This window comes from Balaenoptera acutorostrata, chromosome 2 (genome assembly GCF_949987535.1).
Source record: "Balaenoptera acutorostrata chromosome 2, mBalAcu1.1, whole genome shotgun sequence".
NCBI lineage: Eukaryota > Metazoa > Chordata > Mammalia > Artiodactyla > Balaenopteridae > Balaenoptera > Balaenoptera acutorostrata.
This window is the reverse complement of record NC_080065.1, coordinates 30,883,347-30,906,216: the sequence shown is the minus strand read 5'-3', so window position 1 is coordinate 30,906,216 and position 22,870 is coordinate 30,883,347. Positions and strand designations below refer to the sequence as shown.

At 37.5% G+C, this 22,870-nt stretch overlaps 1 protein-coding gene across 1 annotated transcript; it reads right to left on the bottom strand.

Annotated features, from left to right (window-relative positions):
- Window positions 1–205: 205 nt before the first annotated feature.
- Window positions 206–22,858, bottom strand: TARS1 (threonyl-tRNA synthetase 1). Its single transcript, XM_007192240.3, has 19 exons — window positions 22,699–22,858; window positions 18,956–19,036; window positions 16,906–17,096; window positions 13,304–13,427; window positions 11,631–11,752; window positions 11,015–11,132; window positions 10,547–10,611; window positions 10,359–10,437; window positions 9,157–9,303; window positions 7,903–8,001; window positions 6,721–6,887; window positions 5,577–5,739; window positions 5,337–5,474; window positions 4,899–4,976; window positions 4,680–4,780; window positions 4,481–4,585; window positions 2,865–2,937; window positions 1,185–1,299; window positions 206–743 (listed from the first exon to the last, which is right to left on the bottom strand). The coding sequence occupies exons 1-19, from the start codon at window positions 22,714–22,716 to the stop codon at window positions 595–597; spliced, it is 2,133 nt and encodes a 710-aa protein (XP_007192302.2). The 5' UTR covers window positions 22,717–22,858; the 3' UTR covers window positions 206–594.
- Between the last annotated feature and the right edge of the window lie 12 nt (window positions 22,859–22,870).

The following is a 22,870-nucleotide window of genomic DNA, read 5'->3' as shown; positions in this document are numbered from 1 at the left end:
AGTGACATTCCTACACGATGTCACCTTATGACTGAGAAGCAGGCACCTGGTTCATACCCCAGTTTGAGAACAGCAGTACACTACAGATTTTACCCCTCCACCCAACTTACATCATTTGTATTATAAAAGATGAAAGATAAATATTGAATCACGCAATTTGTTCCAGGTAGGTTTGCATGGACACAAGGGACAGAGCAGTTGAAACTTACGTGAATAAAAGTTTTTATTTCTATACCATAATCCAATTCTAATCTTTCTTTTCCATTAATCAAATTTGAAAAAATTTTTATTTTAGCTGTATTAAATTTACAAAAACATTCTTCCACATTACATCAGAGCATTCCTGTTTTTATTCCAGTGCTCAGAAATTTAATGAATAAAATCACTTTACTGTGTCACTTTTAATTACCTCCCTCAAATACATATTTTCTAAAATCTGTCTAGGTCAAAAAAGGTTGATCCTGCAGTCATCTCTGCGGACTCTGCCAAACTATTCCAAGGTCAGTAGAAGCTGATGTTTTCAGTTGTACAAAGTTACTGTTAAGGAGACATGCTCATTCTTTTCCATTGAGCCAATGTGGGCAAAGTTCTTCCTTAAAATTCTTCTTCTGCCTGTTTGCTGCGGGACTGCTTGAGCCGCTGGAGCCGCTCGATGGTCTCAGAAATAGTATGTTCTCCGTGCACCTTGTTATCTCTGGTACGGATATTGACAGTGCTGCTGGTTTTCTCTTTCTCACCAACAACTAAACCAAAACCCACAAAGTTTTGTTAGGTGAAAGGACTCCTATTGAATATTGGAATAGAAATCCACCCTGTAGCTTCGGATTCATTAAAATGTACAGGTGACCAAATCTAGTCATTAAAAAACAAAACGAAAAACCCCAACTCACCATTCTGCAACGACTAGAACTGCTGTGTTTACCAAGTCACTTAATCCAGCCAACTTAATAAAAATTCACCATATGAAAAAATAGAAGGTGAAGGGGAGATTTTTAGACAAACCTTTCAGGATTACTCTTTTTCAAACCAAAGTGTTTCTTTGTTACATCAACAGAACAAACATACAGTTTGAGATCAGGACTGGAAAGAACTACTGATGACCGCAGTTCTCTTCAGCCTAAGTCTCAGCATTTCAAGTTTTCCTAAAGGTTGGCAGGATTTCTTTGGTGAGTCTCCTTTCTTACCTAGGATGAAGTTATACTGTGCTAACTGTGCGTTTCTGATCTTCTTGTTTAATGTACAGCCCGGATCCAGATCAATGTCCACCATGAATTTAGCATCGTGGAATTGTTGCCGTACCTATTTAAATAGAGATACAGGATTCTTCAGATCTAAAATCAGAATTATATTTTGATCTTAAATGATTTTATTTAACAAACAATTTGGATAATCACGCCAGCATTAAAAAGGAATGTTAATAGATATACTGAAGCATATATTATTGTGACTTAGAACTATAAAACTATATACTCTGCTCGAGAGATAAATTGTGAATTAATTTAAATAAACTAGCTTAAATTTTCCATCCGACAACCAATTACCACTAATATGACAAAAAGATCTGAATGAACCATTTTTATTTCACTAATAGGTTGTTGTGCCTTAATGATCATTAACCAATGAACCTCCTGGGATTTTGTAAGTATGCAAATTTCAGAAGGGTTCTTACTTAGTTTATTAGAGTGCCAGGATAAGACTACACTCTCAACTGTAACCTGTTTTAAAGAATAAAGCACCAGTGTCTATTTTTTTTTTTTTTAACATGAGTCCTCTGCACATGTGAGTTGAGCTATTCTGTAATTGGGGAGGAAGCCTGGTAATTTTAGGCTGTTTAACAACTGTGGTCTCTAGTCATTAAGTATCAATAGCAGCGCTCACCCTCTCCTCCACTCAATATAACCAAAATCCACCCCACATAATTCTAAACACTACCCCACCCCCAGATGGAAAGGAGAAAGTCAGTACTATCTCCAGTTGAAAAGTGAGTTAACTAATACAGACTTTTTTCCTACTGTGTGAGCTTTCTTAATGCAAATACGATAAAGTAAAATCCATTAAACATGGAGCAGAGCTGATTCTGATCATTTCTGACTAAAACTACCGTGTGCAGTAATAGGAACACAGTATATCTTGAATGGTTTGCCTATCAGCTGGTTTAATGATCATTTATTTCTTAAAGACAGTTGAGACCCGAGTGCAATTTATTCTGATGACCTGAAAACATGGTGGTTTTGATGTTACAATGTTATTCGTTGATACTTAGATTTCTGTGTTTTAACTAGCCAATTTATTACGTTGCCAGTTATGAAACAATGCTTTTTTTAATAACACAGCTTTTGATAATTTGAAATTCCTTAGTATGAAATTGTTGCTATAACAGAAGAGATTGTTCTAGTCTTTAAAGTATGAAGTATGAATGGATATTTGTACATCTGTTAGTAAGGTAGCTTTTTGGTAGGTAAGGCAAACATTGCTCTGTCATGCCATTAACCTGAAAAAAAGGTTCAAGTTAAAGAAATGTGCATTAGAAACAAAGCAAAATTACTGAGTCAAAGAGCAGTTGAAACTGCACTATGCATTTGAATTTACGTGTCATTCTGAGGCATTTGCTATTCACTAATGCTAAAAACTAAAAAATACAAGTATGTACAAAACACTCTCTAAATGAAGTCTACTAACCATGGAACCACATAAAAAAGCATTAAAGAGGTAACATGATCTACTGGGGCTTACCACAGACTGAAAATAGAAACATTTCTCTATATCGCAAGCAGCTTGATTTACCAAGAATACACATAGTTTATGAGATTTGAAAAGCTGAACGACAGCTCTTACATTTAAAGTAAGTCATACTTAAGGATTACCTTTTGGGCATATTCATCACATGTTGGTCCCACGGGAACTACCATTACCTGGCGAGGAGACAGCCAGAAGGGCCTTTAGAAGAAATTAAAAACATTTAATGTGGATTTGGGCACTTTCCTCAACAAGGATGGCACATTTCTTAGTTTACTCTTCAGTACCATTTCCTGAAACATGCAAGGGCCACTTTAAAAAACTTGGCTTTTTTTCGATATCCAAAAAGGACTAAAGGGAGATTCAGGAGCAGAAAACTAACCCTAAATCAGGAAAATCTGTAACTAAGATTTGTCTTGCTAAGCAGATATAGCAAAGCAAACAGAGGGCAGGGACTACACCCCACCACTCAACACATCAGGTAACAGAACACCATATGCCTGCTGCTAGAGGGCTTAACACAGATTAAGAAACACTTAGTGATTCAAGTTATTTTACCCAAAAAGTTATTTTGTTCAAGTGTTATTACTTTTTCTTCACCGGGGGACAAAGACTGTACCTTCAGTTTATTCAAGATCCATTTTGCAGGATTCAACAAATTGGAACCGATAATAACTGGTGATGGTACTTGGTAAAAATGACTGTGTTTTCACTTCTTATTAAAAGGTGACCCCATCCTCAATTCTACCTTTCAGGTATTTCAGGTGTCCAACCCCTCCCCATGCTGCAGACATCAGGCCAGTGTTTCTCTTCGTCACTCCTCTATGTTCAAGTTGTTTTGTTGCATTAGGGAAAAGGCTGGAGTAGGCACTAAATTCTACCCAAACTGTGGGCTTTCCCCCACCTACTACAGGTTTCGTAGAGCAGTTATCTGAGGATCCCCCTATTCTCTAGACTGTGCATAGAGGATGTTGCCCACATTTCATCTGATTTCGTGAAATATAACTAAAAGGAGATTAGCTTATTTCATTTACAAGTATGACACCGCCACCCCACCCCATGTCTGAACTAACCAAATTACAAATGAAACTGAGATAACTGCGGTGTAGTCTGTCAGGCTCTACAAAATGGGTGTTTTATAACCATGTGCTGTTTTCAACTGCCTTTACAAAATGTGGGCCCAGATAAAGCTGCTTAGAAAATAAAAGGCAAGTCATGTGCTTATATCTTGCCAGCAGAAACATAAGCTTCTAGAAATAGGACACAAAAATGTTGATCAGTTTGGAGTCTGTACTTTCAATCAAAAAAAACCCTTGGCTTCTAAAGAGTCTAAAATACTTGTTTATTATGATCAGCAACACTGAACAAAGTTTTGCTAAAAGCCTACTCTGGTTTACTCAGACAAAAACATCAAAGTTTTATAAATTCCCAGAGTTACTGGAAAAGCAATCAAAACAATAAGCTTCTTACTGAATAATAATTCCTAGTTCGAAAGCATTTATATAACATTCAAACAAATCAAGTGCTAAAATAAAAATAATTACTCATAACAAACATTCGTAGAGCTAAAAAGTTTGGGTTTAGATTGTGATTCCTTAGTTTTTAGTGAACACTTATTAATTAGAAGTGACCAACTAGAATCATTCTTCTTTTCCATCATATAACTAAATTGGACAGCAGACATTTCTGACAGTCAATTTACACGGTCCAGACAAAAACAGAAGGAAACAATGACAAAATTTACCATTTGCCCCCATAGTTTTCAGTGAGGATAGCAATCATTCTCTCCACTGACCCCAAGATGGCTCTATGGACAATCACTGGCCTTTTCTTATCATCACCATCATGGCTAGAAAGAAAAAATTTGTTTTGCTTTATTATATATATATATTCCTTTATATGTCCTTGAAGAAGAATATTCAGAGCAGACACTAGAAACTCACCTTACAAAAGTAAGATTAAATCTAATGGGCAACTGAAAATCCAACTGGATTGTTGCACACTGGTGGTACCGACCAATGGCATCTTTAATCTGTATGTCAATCTAAGAAGCAAAGATTGGGTTGTATTAGGGTTGAATTTTTTTAAACTTATTTTAAAGTAATCTCTTCTTCACCCAAAAATGAAAGACATATTACTCTCAAATAGACTTTGGTACTGACCTTTGGACCATAGAAAGCTCCATCTCCAGGATTTAATTCCCACTTTTCACCAAACTCATTCAGACTGTTTTCAAGTTGCTAAGGATAAAGCAAAATGATTTTAACTTTTGTTCAAATGCAACTTCTTCCAGCCTAATTTGAGACTAAAAATACTACAACTACTTTCATGCGTCACTATTCTTTGTTTTACCATTTTGTCCACCTAGACATACTCATACACAAACCCCTTTAAAGGTTACAGCTTGATGACTGAAAGAACATTCAACCATTTCTGAAATACAAAATCATAGAGAAAAAAAAACTAGCTTATACAAACCTAGAAACCATTTCCAATTTTCTTTTGCTTTTATCCATTTAAAGAGGCTTTGCTTTCTCACATTATGGCGCAAGCCAATTTCAGTCAAGTAATATTGAAGCACGCTGAAAATCACCACTTACTTTCTCGGCTTGATTCCATACTTCAACATCTCCAAGGAATTTTTCCGGGCGAGTAGACAGGTTCAGTTTAAAAGAAAACCCAAATATGCTATATACTGTACGCAGAAAATCCAAACAACCTTTTATTTCATCCTCAATCTTTAAATTAAAAAAAAAAAAAAAGAGGGACAGAGCGGTGATTAATTTTCCTCAAGTTTTGTGACACTTCTTTTCAAAGTGTTTCACCCCAGAGTCTCATACCTGCTCTATGGCACAGAATATGTGAGCGTCATCCTGCTGGAATCTTCGCACCCGAGTGAGTCCTGTGAGCGCTCCCGACAGCTCATTCCTATGAAGCACCCCAAAATCAGCCACTCGCAGAGGCAACTCTCGCCAGGATCTTGGCCGATGATCAAACATAAGGCTAAAGAAAACAGAAAAGTAAAATCCACTGATATCTAATTTCACAAGAATAAAACTGCTTCTGTAATACTATAAGGAAGGCTGTCAAAAAGCTACTGGTTCTAGTTGTTCACACAAACAACACTTTTCAAAGTCTGGGTTTCATACAACAATGTAAGCACTTGCATGAATAAAGTGGCAAATAAATTATAATACAACCATCCATAACTAAGAGAAAATAAAAAATGTATTCCCATAAGTCTCGAGTCATAGCCTTGAGCTCAATCTCTATTAATTTGAGGACTGCCTTTAAGGCTCATGGTTTAAAGAAAATCTTAGCTATGTACAAATCATTTCTATCAGCAGAAACTAAAGTCTGTACTTTCTTGTTGTTCCCAAAAGTGCTTCAGTTCCCTCTTAGTCTGAAAGTGCTTCAGAAACTCTGAAGAATCTGGGAAAACTCAGAATGAAACTGACCTTGGTTCCCTGACCTACAGGCTAGTCCCCTCGTGGAGACTCCTCTGTCTCACCCCTCTGCCCTCGAGGTCTCGCTACTGGGAGCGGTGCTAGGAGAGATGACTCAGCTACCTACAGCCACAGCTCTCCCTAGTCTGCCGCCACGCTGCTCTTCACCCAACTTTCAAGGATAGAAAGTGAGCGGCCTCAAGGCAAGGAAGATTTTCCAAGGAGGTCAATTCATCAGCAGTAGATTTTGATACATGTTTCTTTAAAAAAAAAAAAAAAATCTGCTGTGCCCCACATTCAGTCTCCCCTGTTCTGTATCCTGCCTGTTCACTGCTGCTACCCCAGTTCCATTCTTGAATATCTGTAGATCTGAGGATCTAGCTGGGCACAGAAGATGTTACAACACCACAATGATGATGCATTTAAATACTCTCCTGATTACATAATTTGTTTTTCACAAAATACTTTCAAAGGAGGGAAAACAATCTAGGACTGATTGCCAAGAAATCTTTGATAGAAACTCAAAATTGCGGAATACCAGTGTCCTGGGCAGTTCATGGGTTTCAAAGCAAACAGCTCATTCTCCACCTCAAAGGAGAACATGTTGTCGCTGTAGTGCTGCCAGTGGCCCGAGGTCATCCAGAGTCGGCTGTTGTAGATGTTTGGGGTGACCACCTCCTGGAATCCTCGTTTCCTATATTCACTCTGTTAGAAAACAAATACAATGCCTGTGTAAGGAATAGATGCTTATACTTCTGGTGGAAGTAAAAATTTCAAGAGCAATTTTATACTATCTAGTAAAGTTCAAGATGTACATCTTATAGTCTAGACGCTCCACTTGGAGGTACACACCAGAGAGGAAGCTCCTGCACATGCACATAAGGAGGCCACTGCAGCACAGCTGGTAATACGGGAGAACGGGAAAGTACATCAGTTCCCCCAGGAAAGAAGTGAACACTGTGGTAGTTGTATGACAGACTCATACTTAACAACTGGAAACAAACTGGATCGGTACCTATCTAAAATGAAAATCACAGTGCAGACTGATATACAATGAGACTTCATGTATGTAAGTTTGAAGCACACAAACACATAATTTAGGGTACATATTTATGGGATAGATGTAAAAATAACATGGACAAAAAGGATCCATCCATGCTAACTTCTAAATAGTAGTTTCTTCTAGGAAAGGAGGGAAATGGCTCAGAAAGGGGTCTCAAAGGGGAGGTTTTTTCCCCCTTACTATATACGTATTACTTTATCTCAATTAAAAAATCTGAAGCAAATATAAGCCAATGCAGTTACGTGTTAAATTAGGTGGTGAGTACAGAGATGTTGGCGGTATTATTCTCTATAAATGTATGCTTGAAACACTTCATAGTTTACAAAGAAAAAAAGCAATGTAAAGATTAACTTGCTTTTTCTAGGAAAATACAAATGAACGGTCAGAAAGCCACAGAGCTCCTGTGTAAAGGGTTACAGGCCCCACTTCAAGCTCACCAGCTTGTCTCGTGCGTACACACCCACGTATGTGGACAAGATCATGTATTAGGAGGAAAGAATTTTTTAAACATTTTATGAGACCTAATACGTCCATTTTCATTTATTATTTGAAATGTTTCTTCTCAAACAAAAGATTATCTTTCCCTTTGGCAGATCTTATTTAATAAAATCAACTTATGTCTTAAATCTACAGAGGAAAGTAATGAATATGGTTTACCCTGATGAATTCAATAAGTGTATTATAAATGTAGGCTCCCTTTGGCAGGAAAAAGCAACTTCCAGGGCTGAGTTCATGGAAGAAATATAGTTCTTGGTCCTGGGTAAAACAAAAGCAAAAGAAAGTTTATATATGTATATAATATCAACATAAATTTCAGGGTTCTTGAGTTCAGAATATGGTCATGATGCTTCATATTTTAATCGGTGCCATTCCCAAATCAAGGAAAACATGTCGACATTTCTGGTGTTGCAGGTGCTTTACCACTTAGCACAAGTACATTCTCTGACATTCTCTGACTGTTAACATTCCTGAATCCAGTCAAGTTTACCCAAGAGTCACATGGAGCAAGGGTCTTAGCTCTCTTCTACTATGCACAGCAGGGGCTCTCAGAGTCTTAATTCCTCAAAGCTCAAAGATCCTCCCTCCCTCCCTTTTTTTCATTCTTTTTTTTTTTTTTTTTTTAAAGTAAGAACAGCAGGAAGGAGACTGAGAAAAAGACACTGATAATGAAATAGAAGATGGAGAAAAAGTTGGCTAACTTTGGGTCATGGTGAAAGAGGCACACCCTCCTACCTTCTTGCCCACCAAATGCCCAAGTCCTCAGGGAGGGACCCCACCAATTGTTGCCGGCCTCCTTCCTGCTGGATCTTATTTCAGGCAGTCAGCAGCACAGGACAGTGGATGCTGCTTCCTGCTCAAGCTTCACAACCTAACAGCCATGACCTGACACCCAGCACAGAGTAAGCACTCTTCTAGAAGGGAGTATTTTTACCAAACCTAACTGCCAGCTTAGAAGACAGTCAGGGGTAGAAGAATAAAGAAAAGGACACCACAGAATCCATCAATGACTTGCTGTGTCATCTTGGGCAACAAGCAGATGAATCTTCCTGGGACTGAAGTTTCCACATCTTTAAAATAAGTCAGTGAGACCAGGGGATTTCTAAAACATCTCCCGGTTCTATGAAATGCTGCTATGCTGCTATACTTTTTTCAAAGAAAAATGTAGGTCATCAGCATTTGTTCTCAATAAAAGGAGTAGTCAAAATGAACTTCTGTGCGGTACTGAACACACTCTAGAAAGATAAAGTGGACAATGAATAAGTAATTTACAGCTTTCACAGGACAGTACAATAACTACTGAAAGCTACAGCATCTCTGCAGAAGTAAATTCCTGGTACGCAATACAATTTCAATTCAAATGAAAATAAAGAAAACTCAGTCTACACACATCATTATTCTTTTTAAACATACCCTTCCAATTTTCCTATGATCTCGGCTTTTAGCCTCCTCTTGGAACTTCTCCCATTCTTTCAACATTTTAGGATCTGGGAATGAAATGCCATAAATTCTCTGCAGAGTCTCCATATCTGCCTTGCCTTCCCAGTAGGTGGAGGAATTCTGAAAAGAAGGAATAACCATGAGATAATATTCAAATTTTTTTGAAAAATAAATTTATTTATTTATTCATTTTGGCTGCGTTGGGTCTTCGTTGCTGCACGCAGGCTTTCTCTAGTTGTGGCGAGCGGGGGCTACTCTTCCATGCAGTGCACGGGCTTCTCATTGCGGTGGCTTCTCTTGTTGTGGAGCATGGGGGCTGTAGAGTACAGGCTCAGTGGTTGTGGCGCACAGGCTTAGTTGCTCAGTGGCACGTGGGATCTTCCTGGACCAGGGCTCAAACCCGTGTCCCCTGCACTGGCAGGCAGATTCTTAACCACTGCACCACCAGGGAAGTCCCCAAATTTTTTAATATCTCATTTATTTTAAGAGTTAGACGTTTTTTCTCACAGTCACATCATGAGTCAAATTCATATTTAGTCCTTATGACAAGAAAAATGGCACAAAAAGTGCACACATAGTAAGCATCTCAGTTGCCGAGTCCTCGCTAGGGTGGTTGTACTCATTCCACAGCACAAAGCTGGCTGCTTAATGCCCTTGAAATTGCCCAGCCCTCAAGACCTACTCACACCACAACTCCACGAACACGACTGACTGCAGGGGCATCTCCCACAAGATGATTCAGCAAAAATGGAAAACCAACCAACCAGCCAAAAAAAAAAAAAATTTGACTGGCAGGATTAGTTTGGTTAAAAAAGAACAACTTGGGTAATTACTACCTTAGACATACAAAAGGCAAGAGCACACACTCCTACAGTGAGTCTCAAAGCTTTTAGAGCCACGATGGCCCATGACTGTGATTTTGTAAATCCTCCAAATCTCCATCCCCGTGTGCTCTGGTGACGAGTGGAGTCACTCAGTCACTGCTTGAGAGAATTTCAGTTAAAAAAAAGGCTAGTGACACATAGTGCCCACAGTCAGTAGACAGCACGAGAAAAAAATCCACCCTTAAATATGCAAGAGAAAAATGGCTGAAAAGAGAAATGAATGCAAGTTTAAACATACATCTTTAGTAGACAAATATGTTTATATAGCGCCTTCAAAGTTACATTGCTTACTTTGTGTATTTTCAAAGTCTTGATTTTGCCAGTGTGTCTGACATGAGGACCCCGGCAGAGATCTATCAAGGGGCCACACCTAGAGATAAATTAAAAGGAATTTTAACATAGACTTAAAATGACATATACACCAATGGTATTTAATGACACATACACCAATGGTATTTAATGACACTTGATATTCTCACCTATAGACTGTGGTAGTTGGAGTATTCACTTTTTCGTTCAATATCCTGCATTTGAACTTGTTGTACTGAAAATAGGAAAAATTATTTTTTAAATAACCATCCTTTAATTTTTACTTCTAAATACTATAGCTAAAATACAATTCAAAGTACATCTAAGCACCGTATGAATATAAATGTATTTCATGTTTTAAAAACATTTAAAAACTGTTAAATTTTTCTAAAGAACTTAGTTCACTAAGCCCCAATGTGCTTTATTTTTTTAAATTAATTTTTATTGGAGTAGTTGCTTTACAATGTTGTGTTAGTTTCTGCTATACAGCAAAGTGAATCAGCTATACATATACATATATTCTTTTTTTTGGATTTCCTTCCCATTTAGGTCACCACAGAGCATTGAGTAGAGCCCAATGTACTTTACGTAACATTGAGTAAAATAAAAGTGGAGGCCAATGTTACAGTTCAATTTACCTTAAACATTTCCAGTAAGGTTTCCTTCTTAACTTCTAATCTTTCAAAAGCTTGTTTTTCTTTAATGATTTTCTTACATAAAGCCTCCAAAGAAGAGAAATCGTTGCTGGACACACCCCTGAAGAAGAAAATATAATTAATCTCTTTCCATTCCATTCCACTCACACCGCAGCTTGGGGGAACATTTCTTTAGAATACTTCAAGGGTTTTAATATAAAAAATTAGACCCCTGCATCATTTATTATGAATTTTAAACTAGACACTTTTTATAAACTGTTTTCATATTTTCAGTAGCTTTGACCTTGGTCATCATGAAGACCATTCCGACTAGTGAACACTCCTCTAACTTTATAACTGGGTTTAAAGAACAGGAGAGGTCCAAGCTTCATTTTATTTCCCGACATAGCTTAGGGCTCCACCTCCATTGATCTAGAAGAGAGCTCTCTACTACTTCGTGAGTTACTACAACACTTCAAGTTTTGTTAGTGGGAGTACTTGGTGACTATGAAGCAATAAGTTTTATATCATTCCTCCTTAATTGAGAACTCTTTAAAAATAATGTATGGACCCATAGTAATTCAGATTTTATTTTTCTTTATCCAGTTACATAACTTACCCTTCTTCAAGGTACATGTCGTAATAGAATCCATTTTCTATTGGTGGACCGTAACACAAACACCCACCATAGACTCTTTCCATGGCTTCACCCATTATGTGAGCACTCGAGTGCCAATATACCTGAAAATCAAAGAAAAATGGGATGGCTTGAGTCTGAGCATACAAGCTGTAAATTAATTTGTTTGTTTTGAAAGACATATAAAGTTTATTATAAATAAACCTAAGACGTGAAAATCTAAATCTACAAATCTATAGATTGCAGTGTGAGTCTATTCAGAGCCAAAATAATTTAAAATGATTCTAATTACTAAATTTTATTTGTACCTTAGAAATTATCTGGTTTTGTTGTTTTTCATACTAATTAAAATACAAATTTAGCATCATTAATTAAACGGGATGGATTTTGTTTCCTGAAAACAACAGGCACTCACAATGTGACTGTCTTATTAACTGCCATGGCCCCAGGGTCTTTTGAGTCAATCCCTGGAACTGACTCAAAATATCTGAGTTGGTGGTCTGGAACTGAGCCTGCAATATCTCTGAGGTATGCCTGTATATTATATATAGATATATATTTATCTTTCTGAAATAAAATGAAAAAGTGACAAAATTCAAAAAAGTCCCTAAGAATACAACTAGAAGATGCTGAAAATTCAGAACACTATTATTTGACCTCATTTAATGCTTCTTGTTTAAGCAGACATGGCAACTGTGATAAACAATAACAATTTCCAGTAGTTTATCTTTAAATTTCTCCAAAATTAGTAAAGGCTATGCTCTGGCCTTTACTTGGCTGTGGAACATCACTTAAGAATTATATCTGCTTTTCTCTTATTGGCCCCAAACAAAACTAAGATGGTACAACTTGACCCTACAATACAATTATAAAACCAAGGACAAACATACGGGCCTTGAAATCAAAAGGTAGTACTTGGTTTTAAGGTGGTAATTCAGATGAGACAGAATATACCCAAAGCAATGTTTTTAAGATTAATTAGTAAGGTACCAAAATAAAGATTTTTAAAATTCTCATAAAAATTGTACACCTGAAATTAATATTGTGAATCAACTATACTTCAATAAATAAATAAATAAATAATAAGTAAAATTAAATTCTCATAAAAAATTTAAGGACTCCAGAATACATTTGAAAACCACTGATTCACATACGTAAGTAAACCATTGTCACTAAAACAACGTATTTTACTTCTTCTTATATGGTATTCCATCATGGGGAAATAAGGAGAAAACTTTGCCATCAAATGCAGATTGATTTTTACAGTGCTTTCAGCAGATCTGCATTTTAAGGTAAGAAAAATACAGAAATCAATTGCGCAATAGGAAGAGAACTTTAAATCACATTTGAATTTGTTAAATATATGCATCTTGATTAAGTGTTGACTAATAATGTAGAAAACAATTTTTACTTGCTTAATCAATTTTTAATAAAATTCCCAGCATTTTTTCCCCACTGAAGTATCTAGAGTAAAAATAAACTTGAATAAGTGCACTTCTTAATTTTATAAGACAAGCACTTTTACCTGTTTCCTACATGAAAGACAAAATGAAGATTTCAAATATGACAATGAGACATCAATCAACTTTAGCCACCCATTGGCTTTAGTAATAAGCTGGAAAAGACTGCAAATGTGAATCTGAATAAAAACTTACTGCTTGAGCTTCCTCGTCCTCAAACTTGAGAAGCTCCAAGGTACAATCTTCCTCCAGAGGACGGTCTAGGTCCCAGACGACTTTATTCACTTTAGCAATAACAGTGTTGTCAGCCAGGCCTTGACTTTTTAAAAAACACACACATATATAAAAACACAAGACTCTAAAAAAGAATTTTCTGCAGCACAACAGTTAACTTGAGAATAAGAACAGGAAAATAAACATTATATACAGGCATATCTCTCCTTTTATTGCACTCTGAAGATACTGCATTTTTTTTTTTTTTTGTGGCAACCCTGCATCAAGCAAGCCTATTGGCACCATTTTTCCAACAGCATTCGCTCACTTTGTGTCTCTGTGTCACATTTTGTTAATTCTCACAATATTTCCAACTTTTTCATTATTATTATATGTATTTGTTACGGCAATCTGTGATCAGTGATCTCTGATGTTAGTACTATGACTCACCGAAGGCTCAGATGATAGTTAGCATTTTTTAGTTATAAAGTATTTTAAAATTAAGACATGTACTTTTTTTTAGACAAACAACTGCACACTTAACAGACTGCAATGCAGTGTAAACAACTTTTATATACACTGTGAAACCAAAAAATTCGTGTCACTTGCTTTACTGTGATACTCGCTTTATCGTGGTGGTCTGGAACTGAGCCCGCGATATCTCTGAGGTATGCCTGTATATTATATATAGATGTACATTTATCTTTCTGAAATAAAATGAAAAAGTGACAAAATTCAAAGAAGTCCCTAAGAATATAACTAGATGCTGAAAATTCAGAACATTATTATTTGACCTCATTTAATGTTTCTTGTTTAAGCAGACATGGCAACTGTGATAAACAATAACAATTTCCAGTAGTTTATCTTTAAATTTCTCCAAAATTAGTTTTCCATAAAGCCAAGCTATTTAGATTCCAAAGGAAAAAAAGGGGGGTGGAGGTACTTCTAAATAACTCCTCTCCTTTTATCCTGCTTGAAATCTATAACAGATCTTTCCTTTGAGAAGCAATGCTAATCTCAGAATTCTGCAAATGCCTAAGATGATATTAGTTATAACAAATATACAGGTGAAGTGAAATACTATTTAATGAAACATTTTATAATACGGATAAAATGTCATCTAAATATACAGGACACAGTACAAAAGACAACTCTCTCCTCAAGTGACGAGATGTCAGACCCACCAAGTGTAGAAGTCGCAGGAGTTCTGAGGAGGGGAAAGCAGCACAGGTCAGAGTAGTCTGGACAGGCTTTAAAAAATAAAGTAATGAGGGGATGAAGCATCAAAAGATTTGGGCAGGAAGAAAAGGAGAGGAGATGGCACTTCAAATGTTGAGAATGGGCATGGATGCAAGCAGAGATATGTTAGGAGAGGTTCAGGAAGCTGCGTGGCTCAAGCAGAATTGAGTACAGTCAGTCAGATTATAGATGTGAATGTGCAGCTAGAGAAATGACCGTCTATAACAGTCTAGCAGTTTCCCGCCTCAAGTATTTTCAAATTAATATGTTATGACACGTACACCGCAATAAAAGTTTTAATTCAAAAAAAGAGAAAATTAGTTTTCCAATTGGCCACTTGATAAATTACAACATAATCTGAAGAACAATATTGTAGCATGTAGAGAAAAAGTTCTTGCACTAACAGGAGCCTGGATTTTAGTACTGACACAGCTACAGTCTCATTGTGCAACAACGGAGGAATCTTTTAACCTCACCTGCGAAATTCTCTCTCAAGTGAAAGGCTGAACTGATATTTAAAGGTCTATCTAGTTACTTATGATCTCACATGGAAACTTGCTTAACATTCAACTTTCTTACTTCCTTTGGTGTAAGGTAGAAGTACTTTAGGTAGAAGTACTTGTCAAATTAACAGCAACATTCCATTACTTTTGTAAAAAGGCCAGGTCATATACCAGTACACAGCTCGTGGCCCTAACTGCTCCGACTCCCACCAGTTGCATAGTAGGCTTACCAAGAATCAGCTGTGATGGTTCCCAAATTTGTTTATGTACTTGTTATTTTATGTCTTAGGTTCAACAATATGAAATTGATGATAATCAACCTTTTTTTTTTTTTTTAAAGCATCCCCAGTGACCAATGGCTGAGAATCCTCTTATTAATTTAATTTAATTTAATTTTTATTTTTGGCAGTGTTGGGTCTTCGTTTCTGTGCGAGGGCTTTCTCTAGTTGCAGTGAGCGGGGGCCACTCCTCATCACGGTGCGCGGGCCTCTCACTGTCACGGCCTCTCCCGTTGCGGAGCACAGGCTCCAGACATGCAGGCTCAGCAGTTATGGCTCACGGGCCTAGTTGCTCCGCGGCATGTGGGATCCTCCCAGACCAGGGCTCGAACCCGTGTCCCCTGCATTGGCAGGCAGATTCTCAACCACTGCACCACCAGGGAAGCCCAGCAACCATTTTTGACAATTCATATATGATTTCATTTGTTTCAGCTCAATATGTAATTATTATAAATAAATAGAAATATATAAGTAATACAACGAGGGAATTACAGTTTCTTGGTTTGAATTACATTCAAACCAAGTTGAATGTTTGGGAAGGCTTGATAAAGGGAAGTCACTAAAAAAATATTGTCAAATCAGGTGTGGACGAAACAACTACATAAAAATCTGGAAGGATTCTGCACTCAGATGGCTTCTCAAGTGTGTTAAGATAATGTAAAAGTTTAATTAACATTCCACCCCCCAAACTTTGGCCTTATATACATATTAGTGAATAAATGAATATATACATGTTTTAAGTTAAAATGTTTAAATGGCGGTTGGCAAACTTTTTCTGTAAAGAGCCATGTAAATATTTTAGACTGCAGGCCATACATGGTTTCTGTTGCATATTCTTAGGTGTCTTATTTTTTTCAAACCATTTAAAAACACAAGAATGATTCTTAGCTCTTGAGCTGTACAAAAACAGGCTATGACCAGTTTGCCAACACTTGGTAGAAGATACATGTATCAATTTATGCCTTCCCAACTTTATCATTTTTTTGATAAACTTACCAACTATTCATCCCAATCATATTAGATTAGGAGAGCATTTACTCTATTACAAAGTATGCATCTAATTCTCAGTTACCTGAAATAACTTCTCCCCAGCCCAACAAAAGTTTTAACATTAGCTTTATAAAAATAGTACATTTTTTCATGTGTTAGTTTCATATATATCATATATAGTTTCATAATATACTTCATATATTAGTTTCTTAACTTTCCCATTTTGACATGAGCTACCTTCATTTTTAACTTTAAAACTGAGACTTTTTAGTCAAAATAGGTGAAGTACTCTCTACTTGGTTATGTGACATTTTATAATCAAAGTAGAAGAACTAATTATATAAAATCTTTTGTAAAATAAGACCAAAGTTGACTCTTTCAGATATTAACTTTGAATCTTGACTATAAAGCTCTACATTATTTTGATTTTTTAAAAATCCCAAATAAGGTAAATTAAACAATAAAAACATTGAACAGGAACATAAAAATATTATGAGGATAAAATTTGGCAAGATAAAAAAAAAAAAAAGTTTAGTTACAAACAACAGAAGGTCAAGACAGGTATAGCTTATACCTAATTCCACAAGCAATTTGATACGGTGTAGTTTTCCAGGATTCTGCATCCAACTGTTTACCATCAGGCAGGGTGACTTTAATTGGCTTGCTATCTTTTTCTTCTTTTTCTGCCAGAATGGAATCGTGTTCTGCTTTTAGTTTATTATACATCTCAAGACGTATGTTAATATATTCAGGCCAAGGATTCAACTGCAAGACAACAAATGAAGAAATAAATAATCAGTACACACTTGCTTTCCTTTTTAGAAAAGTGGAAGAAATAATAAAAAACAAAGTTTATCTTATATGAAGTAGTGCTTTTATTGTTTTTCCCTTATACAAAATTTCCTTCTCATTTCAATCATATTTTTTCTTGGCCTTCAATTTTTTAAATGGAAGAGCCTTAATATCTTTATAATTCCCTCCGACCACAGTCCTTCCCTTTCTTTAGTCATTTAGGTGCTCTCTGGGGGCTTTTCATTAAATTGTCACAGGGGTCCATAATCCTCAATGGAAAAGCATCAATAAATTAACTAAAAGCTCAGAGCCTATCATTCTACAACCCTGCTCTGAATCCCTCAGGCTAAAGCACATTACCTGGTCCCACATACTCAGACATCACTACAGTCCTACCCACCCACATGACCATCTGTATCTTACTGCAGTTTATCTCCACATCCATTTGGCACTTCCTGATCAGAAGAACTTAGTGTCAAACTTAATTTATTCAACATTCATGGAGCAGATATTCTCTGTGCCTGGCTCTGTGGACGCAAGAGAAGAATAAGACCTGCCCACTGCCCTTAGAAGGGGAACAAGACAAGTACACAAATGATGGGAGCATGGAGGAGGAGGAAAGGTCTTGGACATCTCACTGTACACTTTTTTTCCAGACAGATCATTTAAAACATATATAATCAACCACATGTCACATGCACAATTCTCTATTCAAAAAAGTCCTCTAATTATACCCTTTGTTTCCTATTTCCAGGCTAAATCTCAAGCTGTAACAGAACAGCATGTACTACTTGTATTAAAAGTACAAAAAAGAAATTAGGGAACATATGCATTTTCTTACTTACTTGCAAATTCTGAAATTCACAATCAACAATTTCCCACAATTACAGTGGGATATAATGGACAAAACATAACAGAAGCGGTTATGCAGGGCTCTTGGCAACACTCAGTGATTCTTGATCACCTACAAACTTACCCTAAATTAAATGTAAGCACTATAAATTTAGCAATGCAACATTTATAAAAACAACTCTTTAAAGTCAGTTTACTGTGCTGTAGCATACTTCTTAAAAGCCTATTCCTTTGTCTTGCATTCGGGTCGTTTTCTAAAGAGTCTCTAATAAAACGGTTGCAATGACAAAAGCAAAAAGTCAAGCATGGTTCACAGCAGTTCAACTTCAAAAACTAAGTAGGAAGACAAGCTTAACTGCCTCCTAAAGCAAGACCCAGGAACCAGGTCAATTCTGGGATGACTCTTGAAATGCCAGTTCCTTTTAGTGTGAGCCTGGTGAACTGAAAGCCTTTTCTCTACACTTGAGAAGCATCAAGGAGATTTGTCCTGGCTTAAAACCAAACTCCAGTGGCAGGTCCAGGTGGAAACAGTGCTAATGGGGTGAAGGAACAAGGCTTTCTTTGGTTTCTGTTGTAGTCAGTAAAAGCCCAAACACCAAGTCTCTTAATGTCTCATTGAATGAAATGGTCAGACAGCTAGCATTTGACCTGGCAACTAATTACCACAGTCCTCTTTTCACCAACTTTTGTTCTCTCTAATATCTAATCCCACAGATTATCTTACAATCATACTTCAGTTGTTTTCATATCTAATCCCACAGATTATTTTACAATCATACTTCAGTTGTTTTCCTTTTTCAATAACAAGTAACTGCAAGTCTTTCTTCCCCTCTCAGAATTTCCTAATTCTTCTCCCTGATTTTTCCATCTAGTGCCATCTTATAAACCCCATGAAAACCATTAGAATCTTGCATAGGATGAGTCTGAGACAGCTCCCTGCCTCTGTCAATCTTTGATGACAGAGCCCTGAAAACATTTACCTCTGCTCGACCTCCATCCCCAGAGCCTTCTTTGTTCTTCTTCTTGCCTCCTTCCTTTCGTTTCTCCTCACTGGCACCTACCTAAATAAGCAAAAAAGACATGAAGGTTTTACATTTTAATCTCATTTGACACCCATCCATGCTGCCTCCAGAAAAGTTTTGAGGATGTTATTTTAGCATCTTTTTTTTTTTTAAGTGGAAATCTGATTTTGAAAGACTAGAAAATTTCACCACTGTCAAAGACAAGTTAACAACTTATAATAAAGACAAGCCCTAAAAAAGTAGAAGAGTTACTTGATAATATTCAAGTCCTCAAATTTCATTCATTTTACCTGTGCACATGACTCTCGCTTCAGGTTTAAATGGACGTATACTAAATATATAGCCACAAGAAGCATGCAATTTATTCAGTAGTATTTTCAGAAAAAAAGAAATCTAATGCAATATATATCCATCCATTCCACAAGTACTACCCAGAGCCTCTGTGCTCACAGTATTTTTTTTTAAACCCTGTAGAAGAAGCAAACATAAGACCCAATCCCTACCATGTACAAACTTAATTTCTTTGGGGAAACTAAGGCATACATATATGAGAAACTCCTGAAGGAGAAAAGAACACAGCTGTATACTCTGATCAGATGTCAGATAAGCTAAGACACCAGTAACTGTTAGGGCTTTAAAGGACTTTAAAGGATGGAGAAGATTTCAACAGGCTGGACTTTGAGAATGGAGGAAATTTCTTTCTAGGTGTACACAGAAAATTATTGTTGGAAATGTTAGAGAGAGAGAGAGAGAGAAAATTACTAAACCTTTTAGGAAACACTGTCAGTTAAGACAGACGAGGGCTTAGACAGAAGCAAGCACTAAAAGTTACCATAAAGATGTGGACCTCAATTAGAATTCAATTCAATTCAATTCCAGGAAGTCATAGAAAGTTTTACAGTAAGTCCTGTGCAAAAAGGCAACCAATGGTAAGAACTGGTCTTACCAGTGGTTCTCAACCAGAAGCAATTTTGCCCCCAGCAGACACCTGGCAATGTCTGGAAACCTTTTCAGTTGTCACAACCAGGGGTGGGGAGCAGGGGGAAGGTGGGGAGGGCGGTGTGGTGTGGTATGTACAACTGGCAGAGAGTGGGTAGAGGCCAGGGAGGTTGCTAACCATCCAACAACACACAGGACAGATTCCCACAACAAAGAATTATCCAGTCCATGGTGTCAAGAGTGTTGAGGTCGAGAAACACGGAACCACATTATGGGATACTCCAAAGAGTATCTTCTCAGAAACAAATTACTTACTTCTTTGTAACTGCTCAGATAGAAACATCCTAATGCAAATTTCACTACATAAAGTTTTACAGTTTACGAAGTTCCTCCACAGTCACATCTGATTCTCACAGAAACACTGTGAGATGACTATCATTATTATTCCCATTTTATAAATAAGATTAAATTTTTAAAAAGTTAGATGATTTTTCTAGGTTCAGAAAACCTACAAGTGGCAGGAAAAAATGATACCCACCCAGATGTTGACAGTGGTCAGCTCTAAGGGGGGATGTTATCATCAGCAGTGAAGGAGTTTTGAGGGTAGAACTGGGGATGTGATGGGGGGACTTTTGTTTCATAAATTTTTTTGATCTTTGAATTTTTAAAAAAGTTTTATTAAGATATATTTCTGCACCATAAAATTCACCCACATAAAGCATACAATTCAATGGTTTTTAGTGCATTGACAGTTGCCCAACTATCACCAGGATCAATTTCATCACCCCAAAAGGAAACCATGTATCCATTAACAGTTACTCCCTGCTCTCCCCTCACCCCAGCACTTGGCAACCACTAATCTTTCTGTCTCTACAGCTTTGCCTACTCTGGGCATTTCATATAAGCGGAATCATTCAATATTGGTTTTTTGTGACTGGCTTCTTTCAGTTAGTATAATGATTTCAAGATCATCCATGTTACAAGTATCAGTATTTCACTCCTTTTTATTGCCAAATAACATTCCATTATTTATCCATTTATCCCTTGTGGACATACTGATTGTTGTTTTCAATTTCATAAAACTTATGACTTGTATAATTTAAAAAACAAAACAAATTTTAAAAATATGACTCCAAATTTCATGTTGAGCTAACACTTCCCCCACTCCGGAATTCACGATTTAATGAACTTTTAAGGTCCATTTATAGTCAATAGATGAACAATGAACACACCTTAAGTCCATTCTAATCAAGTAAAGTACTAACCAACAAGATTATAAGATTACCTGCATGCCTTCACCATACTATATGATTAATGTAACTAGTCAAATATATCAGGTGAAAAGAAGGGTAAAAAGGGACTTCCCTGGTGGCACGGTGGTTAGGAATCCACCTGCCAATGCAGGGGATACGGGTTTGAGCCCTGGTCCGGGAAGATCCCACATGCTGCGGAGCAGCTAAGCCCGTGAGCCACAACTGCTGAACCTGTGCTCTAGAGCCCGTGAGCCACAACTACTGAGCCCACGTGCCACAACTACTGAAGCCCGCGCGCCTAGAGCCCGTGCTCCACAACAAGAGAAGCCACCGCAATGAGAAGCCCGCGCACCACAACAAAGAGTAGCCCCTGCTCGCCACAACTAGAGAAAGCCTGCGCACAGCAACGAAGACCCAGTGCAGCCAAAAATAAATAAATAAAATAAATAATTTTTTTAAAAAGGGGTAAAAATTAATTGCAAGTCTGTATAGATTTAAAACAGAAAGAGAGGGAAATAATTCTATTTCTCTGATTAAATGTTTTTGGTTCTGGTCATATGGATATTTGCTAAATGAACAGGAATAATGGTAAAGAAGAAGAGAATTAACATCAAGGTTTTTTGTCTTCTAAATACCTCTCCATTTTACAAATGAGGACAACGGCTCAAAGAGAGTAAGTAATTTCCCATTTGTACATCGCTAGTAAATAGTAGAGCCAGGGCGTTAAAATGGATCTCTCTGGAACCCTGAGGCCCATTTCACCTTTCCTATAACAAGTGAAATCATGATGGGCAACTGTTCTTTACTTCCAATGAAAACAAAACAAAAATGGGCGAGTTTACATATTATATGTCTACGTAAAAGCAATCTAAAATTTCAACCCAAAAGCTGGTACAAAGAAGAGGATTGGGAAGATGTTCCTAAGCAAATTATGACACTAAAGGGAAAGTCCAGAGGTGAAATGAGCATTTATGAATGGGATAAGGCATGCCTCCACCACCACGCAGGGAAGTGTGTAACTTTTCTAGAGTTTGTCAGCTGGGGTCATCCGGTCTCCACCATTTATTATAAACCACCCTAAACTTGGGCAGATCTCGATGACTTGGTTTTCCCTTCCTTAAACTGGGGCTTTTTACCCGTACGTGGTTTTAAAAGTAAATGAGGCTCTGCAACATTCTTCCCGACTAAGGTGAGCCACAGACCCTAGTCTAGGAGTCCGAAGCCCTAGATTCTAATTATGTCTCGGCTTCTAATTAGCTGTGTGGCTCTGAGCAAGACACTCACTCAAGGTCTCAGTGTCCTTATCTACAAAAAAAGGATGGACCCAGAGACGATCTTAAGCCCCGCCCTGCTGTATCCATTTGAGATTCCTCCCCAAAGGGGGCCCTGACTTGTCCGGGAGCTCCATCGCCCGCCTCGGGCTCCTCCACCCCCTCCCTCCCCCGGTTGGGCAACACGGGTACCAGGAGGGCCCCAGCCCGGCCTCCAGGCTCCACTCAACCCACTCACCGACTTCTCGTCTCCCATTTTCCCTGAAGGGCTACTGGCCTTCTCCTCGGACACTGGCAAACCACTAAGAGAAAACTAAACCCCAAAACTTCGGTCAGGAGGAAAGGACAGTGGTCGCCAGGCAGAGGTGGGTTGGAACGCCCAGGAACACTGCGCTTGCGCCACGTGGCCG

Coding starts and splice junctions, on each gene's coding strand:
- TARS1 (XM_007192240.3), bottom strand. Junction 2,938..4,480: donor GAAAACTATGGGGGCAAATG/GTAAATTTTGTC, acceptor TTTCTTCTAAAG/GCCCTTCTGGCTGTCTCCTC. Junction 744..1,184: donor ACAGTATAACTTCATCCTAG/GTAAGAAAGGAG, acceptor GTTTTGGTTTAG/TTGTTGGTGAGAAAGAGAAA.